This window comes from Anarhichas minor, unplaced genomic scaffold (genome assembly GCF_050575085.1).
Source record: "Anarhichas minor isolate MPS153535 unplaced genomic scaffold, ASM5057508v1 ptg000079l, whole genome shotgun sequence".
Classification (NCBI taxonomy): domain Eukaryota; kingdom Metazoa; phylum Chordata; class Actinopteri; order Perciformes; family Anarhichadidae; genus Anarhichas; species Anarhichas minor.
Genome location: NW_027466525.1, coordinates 3,858,503 through 3,873,769, shown reverse-complemented (window position 1 = coordinate 3,873,769; position 15,267 = coordinate 3,858,503). Strand labels below are relative to the sequence as shown.

The following is a 15,267-nucleotide window of genomic DNA, read 5'->3' as shown; positions in this document are numbered from 1 at the left end:
CAGTTTGCAGTGTTTCAAGTCCTTTAAGGCGTTTTGACTTTGACCCTTCACATGACACTTGAAATTGAAATAACAAACAGTAGATCGACAGATTTTTACGCACATTATGAAACATTTTTGTTTTAGCGTTGAACTAACAATGATGCTTGACAAAAGAATCTCATGAGAACTGACATCTCAAGGAACAACAAAAGCTTTCTCCACTGTAAAAAAACAAAGATAATTGTAGTGTTTAAATAATTCCTCTTCAGGGAAACAGCTGCTCAGCTGCATGAAGACTGAACTGCTTCAGACAGTGTGAGCCTGGAAGAAGCAACCGCTGTCTGTGCTTAACAAGATTGAATGAAAGTCAAGATCATTAAGTCTTTTTGGAATTCAACTCTCCACAACGTATGTTGAACGTAATGACGTAACCAACAAGGAGCAATGAACTCCTTTGATCCCTCTCTACTGGTTACCCGCTTTCTCTGGTTGAGGCCCCGGAGCTCCTCTTTCCAAGCAGTACTCCTCCCAAAGCTCATTAAACAAATTCCCGGTCGCACCGAAGGAGCACCCTTGATCCCTCTTTGGGTCACACAGTCCCAAGTCCATCTTTTTAAATACAGCGCAGAAAACCTGCCGAGAGAGCGCCGTCGTCTTCCTCTCCGAGCAGTGGTTGTGGTAGTGCCTGTACACCTCGGACATGTTCGAGAAGACCGGCTCCAGATACAGCTTGGAGACGGACGTGCCGCAGCAGTATGAGGGAACTTTGGGCAAACTCTCGAGGAACTCATTCAGGACTACATGCTCGGAGGCTTTACGGGACTTCCTCTGCGTTTGCTTCTTGGTGGATTCCTCTGAATCGTCCTGCTGAGATGCATTCTGTGCCCAGTTGAGCACTGACCACTCGCCAATCCCCAAAGTGGAGAGGAACATCTTTTTGCAAACCTGTTTCCTGTTACCGTCGGCTATCAAATGATACCGCATCGAGACCAACCTTCTCGACTGAGTCCACGGCGCTCGGGTTCTTTCCACCGGGTCGCAGTCGACTAATCCGGACACGTAGATCTTCCTCTGAGCCCAGTTCATGCGCTGCCAGAACCCTGTGAACAGCTCGTTCCTCGTTTCGTCGCTGAAGTCGGCACAGAAGCGGTTGGATGCCCTTCTGCAAGAGCTGGACGTGCATCTCGACCCCATTGTCCTCTGACCTTTAGTCGTGGTCGAGCCGTCTTTCTTACATTTGCTGACGTACGGTTTCCCTTCCATCCTGAGTTGCTTCTGGCGATTTTGCTTCCACGTGAGCGGCTTGGCAACTCTGGATTTCTTCCTGGCCGACCCCTCTGGTTCTGGAGGCCTGTCTTTGTCTTTGTCAGTGGCGTTCACTCGCTCTGCAAAAACAGGGGAAATGACATGAACACGTATGAGGTATTACTGTGATAGACTTTAGTGTAACGGCAAAAAAACATGGAAAATAATGGTACTTACAAACGTTATTACATAAATGCACTATGCAGGGCTGCAGCTAACAATTATTTTCATTCTCAAATGATCCATTGATTAGTTTTCCAGTTAAATGACTATTAATATTTTCTAAAATATTTTTTTAAATGTGTAACAGACAGTTACACAGTTTGTTTTTTCCAACTAGCAGTTATACCTCCAAAGCAATCAATTTACAATGACGTATACCAGAAAAAAAGCATCAAATCCACACATTTCAGGAGCTGCAACCAGCAAATGTTTGGCATTTTTTTCCTTTCCTTGATACACAACTGATTATCACGTAGTGCGGAAGTTGCAGCCTCACAGCTTTCTTTAGTAAGTAGCTGACACTCACCCGGGTTAAGATCTGCACTTTTATAAACAGTAGAAGAAGCAGGGTTCTGTTGTGCACTCTGAGGGACAGCCCGCCTCTTTTCTAACTTGTGTTCATTTGAGTCTGTCATTGTTGTTGTTGTTGTTGCTCCTTGCTGCGTCCAGTTGAGCACGGACCACTCTCCTATCCCCAGAGTGGACAGGAACATGTTTTTACACACTTGTTTCCTTTTGCCGTCCACCATCAAGTGATAACGGAGGGAAACTGACCTCCTCGACTGCGATCCCACCGCCCGAGATCTTTCCACGGGGTCGCGGTCCACTTGTTCTGCTACGTACAGTTTTCTCTGAGCCCAGTTCATGCGCTGCCAGAAATCGTCAAACACTTTCTCCCGGGCCTCCTCGTCCATCTCGTTACAAAGGCGGTTCGAGGCCTTCTTGCATGCGTTGGAGGTGCACCTCAGTCCGATTGCTCTCGGATGTTTTGTCACAACCTCGCCGTCTTTCTTTCGTTTGCTCACGTAGGCTTTACCCTCCATCCTCAGCTGTTTCTGCTTGTTTTGCTTCCACTTTGATGGATCTCCCACTTTGACTTTGGGCTTTTTCCTTCCATTCCCGGCCTTATCCATACTAGTGTTTCCATTTTTGGCAGCTGTATTAAGGAGCACTGAAAAAAACAAACACAAAAAAAGTTCTTCAATATTAAAATACTTATGCTTAGTTGGAAATGCCAAAATCATGTTACCGGTATGCATCATGAAAACATGAACAGGTTAATGGCAGGGGTCAGTCTAGGTGGAATTCACACTTCTGTAAGTGGATTTGTGGTAGTAATGTGTAAAAAAGCTAAAAAAATAATATTATGCTTTTACAGGATGTAAGCTAGCGTTCACAAAATTCAAACACGCCTGGTAACAGTTTACAGTTACAGCAGCAACAGCTGTTACTTACTGGTGTCAGCACCCAGAGGACCCTGGATCAGCAGAGGGAACTGGGGAACCATCTGTGGCTCTATCATTACCGAGAGGGACCTTTTTTTGGACGGTCCATCTTTGTGCATGTCAGATTTCCTGCTGGCATCAGTGACGTGCAGATGTTCTGGATGAAACAGCACACACACACACACACACACACACACGCTTTCTTGTTAAGACGCGTTAATAACCGCTGTGTTTCTTTACAGAGACACTCATACACACCTGGAGGGATGTGGTGCCGCCCGAAAGTCTCAGTGACTGTGGGTCTGTGAACAGGGGGGTCGTTGGTGGGTTTGGGATGGAGACCAACATCCTCCATGGCTGCAATGGCTAGAACACAAGAACCAGGTTGTTAGTCTTTGCATCAAGCAAAAAAACAATGACATGCTTTTTTAAACTTATTTTTAAAGCCTGTTTGTCCAGTCGATCTAAAAACACCGCTCATGCATAAAGATAGACAACAAAGCCATGTGTCTCAATCCAGATGTTTCAGTAGCTGAGGTAGAAGGAGGCGTTGCAGGCCTGACAGTCACAGAGCAGGGTAAGTAGAAACGACTGTAACGGTGTTTATAGCGATATTTAGTCTTATCATTATTACTATTTAATTTAATGTGCACCGTAAGCTAAGTCTAACTCTTCTTGCATGCTAAACTTCGACAAACAACCCTTTAAAAAGGACGCATCGTTTCGTCTCTGCTCACACAGTGTTATACATCTGAAGACGTCTCGTAGACCCGTCGGTTCCATCCAGAGCAGATCACAAGTTCCCCCGCGGCCGGCTGTTCACTCCGCCACGGCTCCGACAGCGAGACGCGAACATCTGTCAGCTCGGTTCGCTCCGGTTAGCTCACCTTTTATTTTGCTAAATGTCTTTAACTGGCGGAACTGCGGAGCTTCCCCGCACTGGCAGCTGCCATGTCTGAGCATGCGCACTGGCCTTCAAGGCAGAAATAGGAAGTTCGTGTTCTAAATAGAATAAAGAAAATAAATACTGTCACACAACAACAACAACAACAACAACAACAATTGTGATCGTAAGAACAACAATAATAATAATATTAATAATGTGTTGTTTGTTTTGCAGTGTTAGAGCAAGTATTCGGATATAGCATGTACTACAGATATGTAACTTTTGTGTACAAGTAAAAGTCTTTGTCTGAATTTTATAAAGTGCAAATGTGCTAAAAGTACCACAAGTAAAATCACCCATTATACAGAACAGCTGCTGTCAGTACATTCTTCATTATCATCGTGGTGGAAGATCCTTTACTGAACAAATGTATCAATACATCAATATAGAAATACTCAATTAGAAGTAAAAGTGCTATATTCAAAATGCTACTTGAATAAATGTACTCATTATGTTGAGTGACTGCTGTCAGGGTTTTACTAATATCATCAGAAGAAGAAGTATCCAGATCCTTTACTTAAGTAAAAGTATTAATACATTAATGAAAAAATACAGAACTCAGAATGTATGCAAAGTGTTTAAAGTAAAAGTACTTGTTGAGCAGAAAGCATACCCGATGTGACTGACATATTATAACATCTTATATCATTAGACTGTAATACTGATGCATCCATTGAGGTGGCGCGACTATAAGCTACAGTTAGGTATTCTAATTAAAATAAAGATTAAGATTTGACACAAGATAGTTCAATTTAGCTTCATGTCGATAAACTACAACTGTAAAATACTACATATTAATTCATCCCCACAAACAATATTGAGCCTCTTTCTATTTGTCTGGACACTAAACACAGGCTGTATAAATAAACAGGCTTTCCTTCCATTTAATCGGTCAAAAATGTACGTTATGTTATTAAAATACATGAAAGGAAACGTGTTCTAATTATAAGTGATATATGGGGGGGGGGGGGGGAGGGGGGGTTCACACAGGCTGCTTAAAACAGTAAGGACAGATAACAAAGGGGAAGGAAGGAAGCAATCTGGGAGTTCAACGTTTCTGTTGGGTTTCTTTGTCTTAACACAAGGCAAGAACAACCAACTGAGAAAAACAGGCAACTTTGTAAAGGAATGTGAATCACTAAATAGAAACTCAATATGGAATCCAATCATTATTCATTTTATTATTTATACCAGTACTTTTCCTACTGTTATATATCAAATGTCTTTAATAACAAAGGCATACAGCATGTATACATATCGGGTCCAAACAGCAAATGTTTGCCCCAGGGTACCCTCACAGTATAATGTCACAACACATTAAGTTTTTATTTAAATTCCAGCTGTAGATCCAAAAGTAAAAATATAGATAGGCCTATACTTATGCCTTACTGTTCTATAGACTACTATAGAGTAGTACTAATTGGACCGGCCTGATGAGTGATGGTTTGGCCAAAAATGTTGAACAATATTAATTTAACATAGATAGAAAGACATAACTTTATAAAACTTTACTCAACAAAAAAAATGTCCAGGAAAACGAGGCAAGTCTAACAGCAACAAATAGAGATAAAAAACGCCATACTATGGACAACAATAAGCTTACATTAGGGGTTAATTAACCTGTTTTCATTTACAATTATATCAAAATGGAAATATGCATATAGATACTGTATGTTTACATAATAATAAACAGACAGAAACAAAACTGGAGGGCTGAAACAAATACAAAATGAAACCTTGGTTAAAACAAAAGAAATTGGAAAATCAATTAAAACAACTCTCTGTACTGTTCAGTTCAGATCTTTAAACCATAAAAATACACTTTTTTTCTGCAGCAGGCAGCTTAAAAATCATAAAAAGAAGACTTTTTAAAAAACATTACAAATTCACCTGTAATACCTAAACCCATCAATAAAATAAAGGAGGTAATTTAATTTACATGAACATAATTATGTGGTATATACACATAAAGATTGCAGTTCCATCATTTCGTCACATGGTGTCGCTGTTGGACTGTTTTTAAATGGCACATGTTCCCACCAGGTCTATCATATCACCACCGTGGGACATGCGACACACTTTCTCTTTTTACTAGAGTTTTAAGAAAGCAGGGGTCGAAAACATCAACGTTATTCCTTAAATCGAAGTGTGTTGTCCCTCGTTTGTCTTCGTCCGCCATTGTGTGCAGACGTAAAAGGGGCTTTCCATTGTAAAAGGAGAGTCGATAACTTCAGTAACTTTCGGTTTCACTTTGACAGACATATCAGCTCGGTCGACGTCGGAAGGAGCAGCGGGTTACGAACGTTAACGTTTGTTGGGGGAAACATAACGTCGTCGGTTTACGTTGTCAGACTTAACGTATAACAAACCGACGAATACAACCCGGGCTTGTCGAAAAGGAAACGTAAGTTGAATTTAAGCGACAAGCTAAACTCGGCTAAGCTACTGTACTTACTGTAGCACAGTGTTGCCCATTGTTGCACATTTAGACTTAACGCTAATAATGCTGAATGGTAATACTGTATTTTTTAGTGTCGCTGGTGTTTCTGTGGGTGTTGTTTTCTTTGGCTTGCTGTCAAAACCGTTTCAAGGAAATCAGACGTGTAGATGAAAATGAAAGTAAAGCGGAATAACGTCTGCTGCAAGTGAAAGTAAATTCTCCCCATGCAAGACATGCAAGTGCAAATTATTAGCTTATCTTTGATAGTTAGTTTTGTGTTCTACATGTTTCTGCCAACAATTCATATCCATCTTTCCTGTTTTGCAGAAGATGAGCTCCTTCTCCCCCCTGCTCTTCGTGTGCCTGGATGTGTGTGTGGTGAACGCCATCCGCTTGGTCCAGCTCTCGCCTCTCCTCCTCCCCCATCCCTTCCTCACCCTGTGGGGAGGAGGGTTGACCAGGGGTGGCCTCCTCGCCCTCCTCGCCCTCACCTTCCCCGGAGGAGGACTGCCCTGGATGAGCAGCTTCAAGGGGCTGCAGAGCTTAGGGGTCCTTTGCTTCCACTTCCCGGTGTACACCACTCTTCTCTGGGCGCTGGGGATGCCCACCGCGGAGGAACTGTGGGGGTGGCACTCCTGGGAGCGGGTGGGTGAATCTAATTTAGTTGCAGTATGGATCACATTGATATTTTTTTTGGTGTGTTTTTCCTTTTGTAGCAAATGGGACTACAACCCTGTTGTACAATGACAATAAATGAAGTATGTGATAGTAAGTGATCTAGAGCAGGGCCCATGATGCATTGTGGCATCCGGACCATTGTGTGTGTTTATGTGCTGGAGAAAAAAAAGTCTGAAATGCTGGACTTCCAGATCACAAGCTAAGAAGTGCTGTACCAAAAAAGAAGTGGAAAACAAACATGGGTGTCACCAAACTGATGACGTGGAACTGGCAAAAGTGCTTTGCTCAAGGGCACTTAGCAGCACATAGTTGAAGTATAAATAAGTACAATTTCTGAGGTACTTACTGAGTTTTTTCAGTTCATGTGTATTTATACTTCTACTACATTTCAGAGGGAATTATTGTACTTTTCAAAATCCACCTGCTACAGCATTCAAATATACTTTACAGTATAACACTGTTTTTGGAATAAAGTTGTTGAGCCTGGAACAGGAACAAGACTGAAACCAAAACCAGACCAGTATGAGGAGATCCAGAAAGCCGCCATTTTAGAAATGTTGTCTTTCCTTTTTATCCGAACATTTGTCAGAATCATTTTGAAGCATTTCATTTCATATTCTTCTGGATTTGTGTAATGAACCTGTGATCTGTCTTGCAGGTGTTACAGGGTTATCTTGTGACGGTAGTGGCGTGGCTCTACTGGAGTCGATATGTGTCGTCTCTTTTGCTCTCCGGGGGTCGATACATCTCGTCTCTGCTGACGAGGGCCCTCTCTGAGGGGCCCAAAGAGGGACCCAAAGAGAAGCCCAAAGAGGGGCCCAAAGAGGGGCCCAAAGAGGGGCCCAAAGAGGAGCCCAAAGAGAAGCCCAAAGAGGGGCCCAAAGAGAAGCCCAAAGAGGGGCCCAAAGAGGGGCCCAAAGAGGAGCCCAAAGTGGACACCAGTGCGTCTCTGAAGAGGCTGATGGGATACATGCGGCCGTATGTCGGGCGCATTGTTTCTGTGCTGTTTCTCGTGATTGTTTCTTCTTATGGTAAGGGAGACTGAGCGGGAACTTTACTTAAGTGTTCTTATGAAACTGCCAGGTTTTGGGAGTTACATCCTGCAGTTCTTGCTGTGTTGTTTGCAGCTTCACTCACCAAGTAGACGGTGTTGATTCAGAGTAATCCGTTTAGAATTGAGTACAGCTTATTCAAAACTTACCTCTGCTATGAGATGAGCCATTTTACAAGCACAACTCAAGGCTCAACACTTTTGGTTGCTGATACTGAAAATATGGCTGCCATTTTTAGTCACCTTATATTCTGAGTAATTGAGATTCTATGCAGTTAAACGTCAGCTTGATAATGTAAACCTTTCAAACGGCGGTGTTCACCGGCCTGTCAACGGGTCTAGCAGCCTCCACCTCATTGTGCCGTTGAGCTGCCCGCTCCTGTTGCTTTGAGCTCCAGGTCTGGTGAGCTTGATGTGTCACTTATCGAGGTGTTGAAAATGCTCTGCGGTGTCATTTTCCGTCCAGCTCAAACATACTCGGATACTTCTCCTCCCAAGACTTCACACATTTACTTTCTGTGTTTCTCATTGAGGTTCATCTGGCTCTTTGTCAGTTTAATCAATTTGTACATTCGTTTCGGATGTTGACTTGTAAGTTAAAGTTGAGCATTTTGAAGCTTGGAAAGACCACGCTTCATATTTTAGATTTGACAGTTGTGTCTCCCCAAATATATGTTGTGATAGTGTGATCTTCTGACCTCAGGTGAGATGGCTATCCCTTATTACACTGGCCGTGTGGCTGACTGGATCACAAATGAAGACGCACCGGATGCATTCACAGAGGCCATCATCTTCATGACGCTGATGACTATTGCCAGGTAATGTAACATTTGTAAAAAAAGTGAGGCGAGGCAAGTTCATTTATTTAGCACATATCAGCAACAAGGAAATTCAAAGCACTTTACAACATCAAAAACATGGAGACAAAGTGCAGAAGAGACGCATTTTATATTTTTAAATAAATGTCATTTAAAAAAAATGTTGTGCACAGAAACTGTTGCATGTTTATTGTTGACTCTGGGGACAGAAAGCAGGCCTGTCTCAGACAACCTGAGAGGTCTGGACGGTTCATCATGTAGCAGAAGATCAGAGACCGTTACAGTAGTCAAGTCTACTGAAGATGAATGCATGGACACCTTTTCTTTTTCTCAATCCTGCTGAGACATAAGTCTCAGCAGTCTCAGACTTAAGTCTCCCCCTGAGACATACGTGCTTTAAAGGGTTGTGCGAGGTAGTTATCAGTTGACAAAAGTGTATCACCTACTGTAGATGTCAGTCGTTTGGAGAAACAGACAGGAGCACCGGCATGAGAGCAAAGCAATGTCGTGCTGTGGACAGGGACAGCGGCAAAACGTGCTTCAGTCACCTAAAAGAAAAGCTCACCTAAAACAAGCTTCATGTTGCAGTCAGACAGCCGTTTCTGACGGGAACTGAACTGAAAGTAAATCTAATCTTAACTCTCTTCAAACCCACCAGACTCCATTAACAGAAACAGTATAGATAAGTTTTACTTTCAGTTTAGTTCCCCGTCGTAAAAAATATCTTAAACTATTACTTTTACTTTGTTTGAATGCAAGACTTGACTTGTAACAGAGTATTTCTACACTGTGGTATGACTACTTTTACTTCAGTAAAGGGTCTGATTGCTTTCTCCCCCTCTGGTTTCAGTGCTGTGCTTGAGTTTGTAGGCGACCTCATTTACAACGTCACCATGAGCCTCGTACACACCTCGGTGCAGGGAGCCGTCTTCCAGGCTGTGCTGAAGCAGGAGATTGCTTTCTTTGATGCCACTAAGACAGGTAAATCACGGGAAAACAGTGCATATGACGGACTCAACAGGCATCTAGGAAAGAGCACTGTGTACAGTACACTAGGTCATTGTGAATAAATCATAAACCTGCTTTTATCCTTTCACTTATAGAGCCAACTTATTTTTTTTTGGCAATATTCTGAGAAAATAACTTGAATATTCTAGTCAAGTAGCAAAAAAAAGTAGCAGATTTACGCAAGAAAAATCATAAATTTGCCAGATTATAGAGTCACAAATTTGGAGAAATAGTGGAGTACATTTATTCTATTTATCATTAACGAGGTTTTGCACTCCACTATTTTTCCGAGTTTTTTTCTTGTACATTTACGACAAATTTGTGATCTTTTTCTTGTAAATTCGCTTGTTAATATATTAATTTTGTGAATCTTGGAAAGTTCTCAGAAAGAGAATATTACACCTTTCCACTGCCTCTTCAGTTATTTTATAAATCTACAATCACCCTTTTTTGCTGTCGTAGTTTATACTTGACAGAATTTGCGTGGGCTGGTGACAATCCAGAATATGCAGAATTTTAACAACATATACCTCAACTGTAACTTCTCTGACATGGCTAATAATGCACTCCTCTTTTCTCAGGGGAACTGGTGTCCCGTGTTACCACTGATACCAACGATATGAGCGAGGCGCTGAGTGAGAAACTGAGTCTTGTGATGTGGTACACGGCTCGGTTTGGCTTCCTCTTGTACTTCATGGTGATCCAGTCTTGGAAAATGACCCTGCTCACCTGCATGGGACTGCCCATCATCTGGTTCATACCTGAGCTCACCGGAGACTTCCACAAGGTAAAGAGGAACTTCCCTAAAGGTGGAGCATTTAACAGCTAAAGACAGACAGATATTTCCCTCAAGAGGTTCACACAGCTTTCACTCACCAGACGGATGGAAGCAAATGTTGCTCTGTAAATGGACAATTAAATCAATTAATGCAAGTTTAAGGAAAAATCCCCCCAGGCGCTGGACACTGTTAAAAAACAGTTGTTGTACCTTCCACAATGTGACATCGTCATGACAAAATATTTCCAGTGCAGCTATGATCATGGCCCGTGTCCATCCGTCATGTTTGTCACAAATTCATTCCGTTTTTTTTCCATTTGCATCCGTGTTTCAGGCCATTGCTGCAAAGGTTCAGGAGTCGCTGGCTAAGGCCAACCAGGTGGCCACAGAGACCTTCTCCTGCATGAAGACAGTGAGGAGTTTTGCCAACGAGGACGGAGAGACAGAGAGGTACAGACAGCGGCTGGAGGACACTTACGCCCTGAACAAAAAGGAATCACTAGCTTATGCAGCCTCGACCTGGGCGAACAGCGTGAGTTCAATACAGATCTGGATTATAAAGTCTGCAATGATTTCTGAGCACATGTAATTCTGTGAGTGTGAGCCAGTGGGGGTTAACCTAGAGAAAAAACAACGAATATTGAATATTATTTAATGCATTTCTTTTCATTTGTAACCCTTTGTCTCCCAGATGACCACCATGGCCCTGAAGGTGTGTATTCTGTACTATGGAGGAACCCTGGTGACCAGAGGGGACGTTAGCAGTGGAGACTTGGTGTCATTCGTCCTCTATGAGCTGCAGTTTGCCTCTGCTGTTGAGGTGAGCCACAAGCCAAGATAAAGGGAATAAGCTTGAATATATATTATTATGTCCGTGCACTTGTTTCCTCTAAGGCCGGATTGCAAGTGGCTGATGTTTTGTTCAAAAAGTAATTTAGTCAAATTGAAATAAAATGACCTCATTCTACCACCTCTCCTCCAGGCTGTCATGCAGTATTACCCGGCGGTGAAGAAGGCAATTGGTGCCTCTGAGAAGATCTTTGAATATTTGGAACGCATACCTCAAATACCCCCAGATGGCTGTTTGGCACCCGAAAATCTTGAGGGACGCATTCAATTTAAAAACGTTGCGTTTTCCTATTCTGGCACGACAAACGAAAGCAATATTGTGCTCAAGGTATGTATGTGTTCTTATCTCCTGTGCATTTATTGTGTTTGCGATTGAAATGCACAACACTTTACCTGTTCACCCTATTCCTGCCTTCTACCAGGACGTGTCTCTGGAGATAAAGCCAGGCCAAGTCACGGCCCTTGTGGGGCTCAACAGATCAGGGAAGTCCACCTGTGTCAAGCTGCTGGAGAGGTTTTACCAGCCCCAAGCAGGGGAGATCCTACTGGATGGGAAACCACTGCAATGCTACAAAGACCAGTACCTACATGACAAGGTGGGTTGTGTTCTATTTTGTACTTGAATCTTTTAATATTCTAATTTGACTTGCAGTGAGCACAATAGTAGGAAGCTTCTAGGAGTGGGTTCACATGTTGTTTGTGTTTTGCACACAGGCAACGCTATGCATTTTGGCGAGAAGCACTGAATGTAAACATAACTTTAATGTTTTTGATTTTGGATTTCAGAAGAAAACGCCACAGGGCTCCTTTAAAGCTGCATTAAGAGATTTTTGACCACTAGGTGACAGAACGACTAACAAACAAAGTAGCAGAGAAGGTCCTCATAAGCTGCTAAACTGTTGTCCTAAAGCAATCAAATCTCAGTTGATCATGTTAAAGAACATAAAAGAAGTTTAAATCGCTGATAAATCAATTTGTCCCCATGAAAAATAGCACGTTATAACTTACATTTCCTAAATCGATATTACAAAACAAACAAAAACATGAAAGACTACAAGGAGCTTTTTAGCCTTTTAGGACATTTCATTTGGGAGTTACTGAAAGGTTTTCAGTTGTTGTACCACAAAAATTGACTAAAATTCAAGATGTGAATAAGAGAATTCTGCAGCTGAGACCATAAAAAGAGATGATATAAGGAAGGTGAATCACAGTTCATTGAAAGCTCTTTAATGTTGCATTGACACTTACTAGCACTCATTGCCCGGGTGTGTTCTGCTGTTGTCCTCATTGTAAAGCGTTCTCAGAGTCAGCTGTGACAGTGACGCACGCGGCCGCTGATGTGTCCTCTTCATCCTGTTTGTTTATAGATTGCTGTGGTGAGCCAGGATTGCGTGCTGTTTGCTCGCTCTGTGCGGGAGAACATCAAGTACGGCTGCGAGGATGCCTCTGATGAGGATATGCACACGGCTGCCAGGCTGGCGAGTGCCCACGACTTCATCATGGAGCTGTCAAGTGGCTACGACACAGGTTCGACCCACAAACCCCATCTATCAGAAGGAATCCTAAAGTGGGGTTCTTCACATTGTTACTTCCTGGGGGAATAAAATGTATTTTTCATTATCTCAGCCTGGAGAATGCGATCACTCACGCGTGTCTGTGAGTGAGAGAGTGCCCCCCTGTGTCTGTCCACGGCTAGTCTCGCATTCTGCTGCACCAAAGAGCATAATATGTCGTGTGGCCAGTTACAGCTGCATGATCGAGGACCTTCTCTGGGAAAAAAAAATAGACCCGAATCCTAAATAAACGGTTCAAGTCGTGGTTACGCTCGTGAGACGGAGCTGAGACGCACGCCTGACCAGAGCTGGCGCATAAATCTGCATCGATTAAAACGTATCTGTTGTGTTAGATATGCGAGTGAAAACCATGTCTGATACACTTGTGGTGATCTGCCCTCTACTGAGTGCACCTTTCTAGTTTTGATTATCATACTTAGATGTTTGCACTTAGTAGTGGGAGGACTGTGTTTTTTAAGTCTCATATAAACTCAACTTTGTCTAGCTACCAGGGTATCTGCAGGTCTTGAAAACCATAGAATTTTGTTTCCAAAGAATTGTTAGACAGTATTGAAATGTCTTTACGATAATTTACAAAATACTTCGATATCGTCACTGCCAGCTACAGCAGCAGGAAGCTCACTGTCTCCTAGCTTAAAGACTTCAATGCATTTATCATTTTTAATTGGCTGATCCTTCCATCTATTTTCTATTATTGAAAAAATGTGATTCAAAAGCAAATATTGTCCCTCCTGGTTTTCCGTCATACTTTTGGCTGGTATGATTGTAAAACATACATTAAATTGCATTCTATGCGGTAATATAAAGATGCTAAATAATCTGAATTTGAACTTAGTGACCCCTGCAAAACCCTACTGACAGTAGTGAACGGCCAGATGGATTTGATTATTGGCCTTGTGATTTTTCTGAATGCAAAAAAACTCACAAAAACAACTCACCGTTCCCCAGAAATGTCCATAAACTCAACAGTATGTCTTTCTGTCGGACAGATGCTGGGGAGAAGGGAGGCCAGGTGTCTGGAGGCCAGAAGCAGCGCATTGCCATTGCCAGAGCTTTGATCCGACGTCCTAAAATCCTGATCCTTGACAACGCCACCAGTGACTTGGACGCAGAGAATGAATATCGGGTAGGTTATTCTTCTGAGTTTCTCACATTTTGCTAATTATTTACTCCTGTAATCGACATGTGACATCAAATCATAACTGTACTCAACAGGTCCACCAAGAATTGCTAAACCAAACCAACAACTACTCCGTGCTGCTGCTATCCAACAAGATGAATGTCGTAGAGAAGGCCGACCATATAGTTGTCCTCAGCGACGGGATTATAAAGGAGGAGGGCAGCCATGAGAAGCTGATGCAGGAAGGCGGTCTTTATGCTGATCTGGTGAAAAAAGCAGAATGTGGCTTTCACCGTAAAGAAGAGGAGACGAATGACACACACTGATACACTCTGGGTGACACACTGGGTGACCGTGGCTAAGTGGGGAGCAGGGCCGTCCTTGAATCGGCGGTTAGATTCCAGCTCCGCTAGTCGCATGTCGATGTGTCCATGACCAAGACACTTAACCCCAAAAATTGCTCCCGTAGCCTATACTGCATGACTGTGATAGAGTCTGAATTGTAAGTCGCCTTGGATAAAAGCGTCTGCTAAATAACTGTAATGACTGTAATGTAATGTAGGCCTAAAGGCCCGAGAAGCAGGCGAGTTACAGGAAGGTTGCTGGTTAAAAGTCCAGACTTAAAGGGTGCCCACAATGGTCCACAACTAGAGAGACAGTATTTAAGGGATAGCTTCCATGGTAGAAATGATATGACAGTTGAAACATTTGAATCATTCCATGCTATTTATCATCTTATTTCCAAACCAGCTCCTATGTGAAGAGAGGATCACACACTCTACTGCTTTATACACTTTGCAAATATAGATGTAGAAGAGTTCAGTCAGATAGAATATAGGTGTTTTATTTTTGCAGTATTTAAGATGAGTGTTTCTAAATGATCTGGTTGTATATTTTATTGTCATATTTGTCTTTGTATTATTCTCGCTGTACTTTCCCATGTATTGATCATTCTTTACTTATTCACAACCTCTTTGTAGCAAAATAATGCTTTTCAGATCTACTCTGAGTGAATTTCAATTTATGGAGAAATATTGTTTTCATGTACTGCAAGTTGTTGCAGGTGATTGTTGATTTGTTTCCGCCTTTATTTGATTTTTCTTTTTTTTATTCGAAAGTTGTTGTTTTTTGTTCTTTTTTTTACAATCCCAATAGTACCCTTTGTTTGATTCTGTTTGCACTTAAAGGGAGTTCTCCAAAGTTTGAGAGGGTAATCTCAGTTTGGGCTTGAAACTCAAAATTTGTAATAAAACTGAATCTTGTGAGTATT

The 15,267-nt window shown here is 42.2% G+C and overlaps 2 protein-coding genes across 2 annotated transcripts; one reads left to right on the top strand and one right to left on the bottom strand.

The window, feature by feature from the left end:
- Positions 1-3: 3 nt before the first annotated feature.
- On the bottom strand, positions 4-3,724 carry LOC142938057 (uncharacterized). Its single transcript, XM_076081264.1, has 5 exons — positions 3,473-3,724; positions 2,994-3,101; positions 2,746-2,892; positions 1,817-2,461; positions 4-1,367 (listed from the first exon to the last, which is right to left on the bottom strand). The coding sequence occupies exons 1-5, from the start codon at positions 3,516-3,518 to the stop codon at positions 448-450; spliced, it is 1,866 nt and encodes a 621-aa protein (XP_075937379.1). The 5' UTR covers positions 3,519-3,724; the 3' UTR covers positions 4-447.
- Positions 3,725-5,813: 2,089 nt separating this feature from the next.
- Positions 5,814-15,265, top strand: tap1 (transporter 1, ATP-binding cassette, sub-family B (MDR/TAP)). The gene is made up of 13 exons (XM_076081084.1): positions 5,814-6,085; positions 6,449-6,766; positions 7,458-7,830; positions 8,554-8,668; positions 9,519-9,649; positions 10,258-10,463; positions 10,789-10,986; positions 11,146-11,274; positions 11,437-11,631; positions 11,726-11,899; positions 12,671-12,830; positions 13,867-14,003; positions 14,093-15,265. The coding sequence occupies exons 2-13, from the start codon at positions 6,452-6,454 to the stop codon at positions 14,321-14,323; spliced, it is 2,364 nt and encodes a 787-aa protein (XP_075937199.1). The 5' UTR covers positions 5,814-6,085; positions 6,449-6,451; the 3' UTR covers positions 14,324-15,265.
- Positions 15,266-15,267: the final 2 nt, after the last annotated feature.

Excerpts from the sequence above, each read along its gene's own strand:
- LOC142938057 (XM_076081264.1), bottom strand. The coding sequence starts at position 3,518 with ATGGAACCGACGGGTCTACGAGACGTCTTCAGATGTATAACACTGT. Across the intron at positions 2,462-2,745 it reads TCCTCTGGGTGCTGACACCA|TGCTCCTTAATACAGCTGCC; the intron begins GTAAGTAACAGC and ends TGTTTTTTTCAG. Across the intron at positions 1,368-1,816 it reads AAGTGCAGATCTTAACCCGG|AGCGAGTGAACGCCACTGAC; the intron begins GTGAGTGTCAGC and ends CTGTTTTTGCAG.
- tap1 (XM_076081084.1), top strand. The coding sequence starts at position 6,452 with ATGAGCTCCTTCTCCCCCCTGCTCTTCGTGTGCCTGGATGTGTGTGTG. Across the intron at positions 8,669-9,518 it reads ACGCTGATGACTATTGCCAG|TGCTGTGCTTGAGTTTGTAG; the intron begins GTAATGTAACAT and ends CTCTGGTTTCAG. Across the intron at positions 10,464-10,788 it reads TCACCGGAGACTTCCACAAG|GCCATTGCTGCAAAGGTTCA; the intron begins GTAAAGAGGAAC and ends TCCGTGTTTCAG.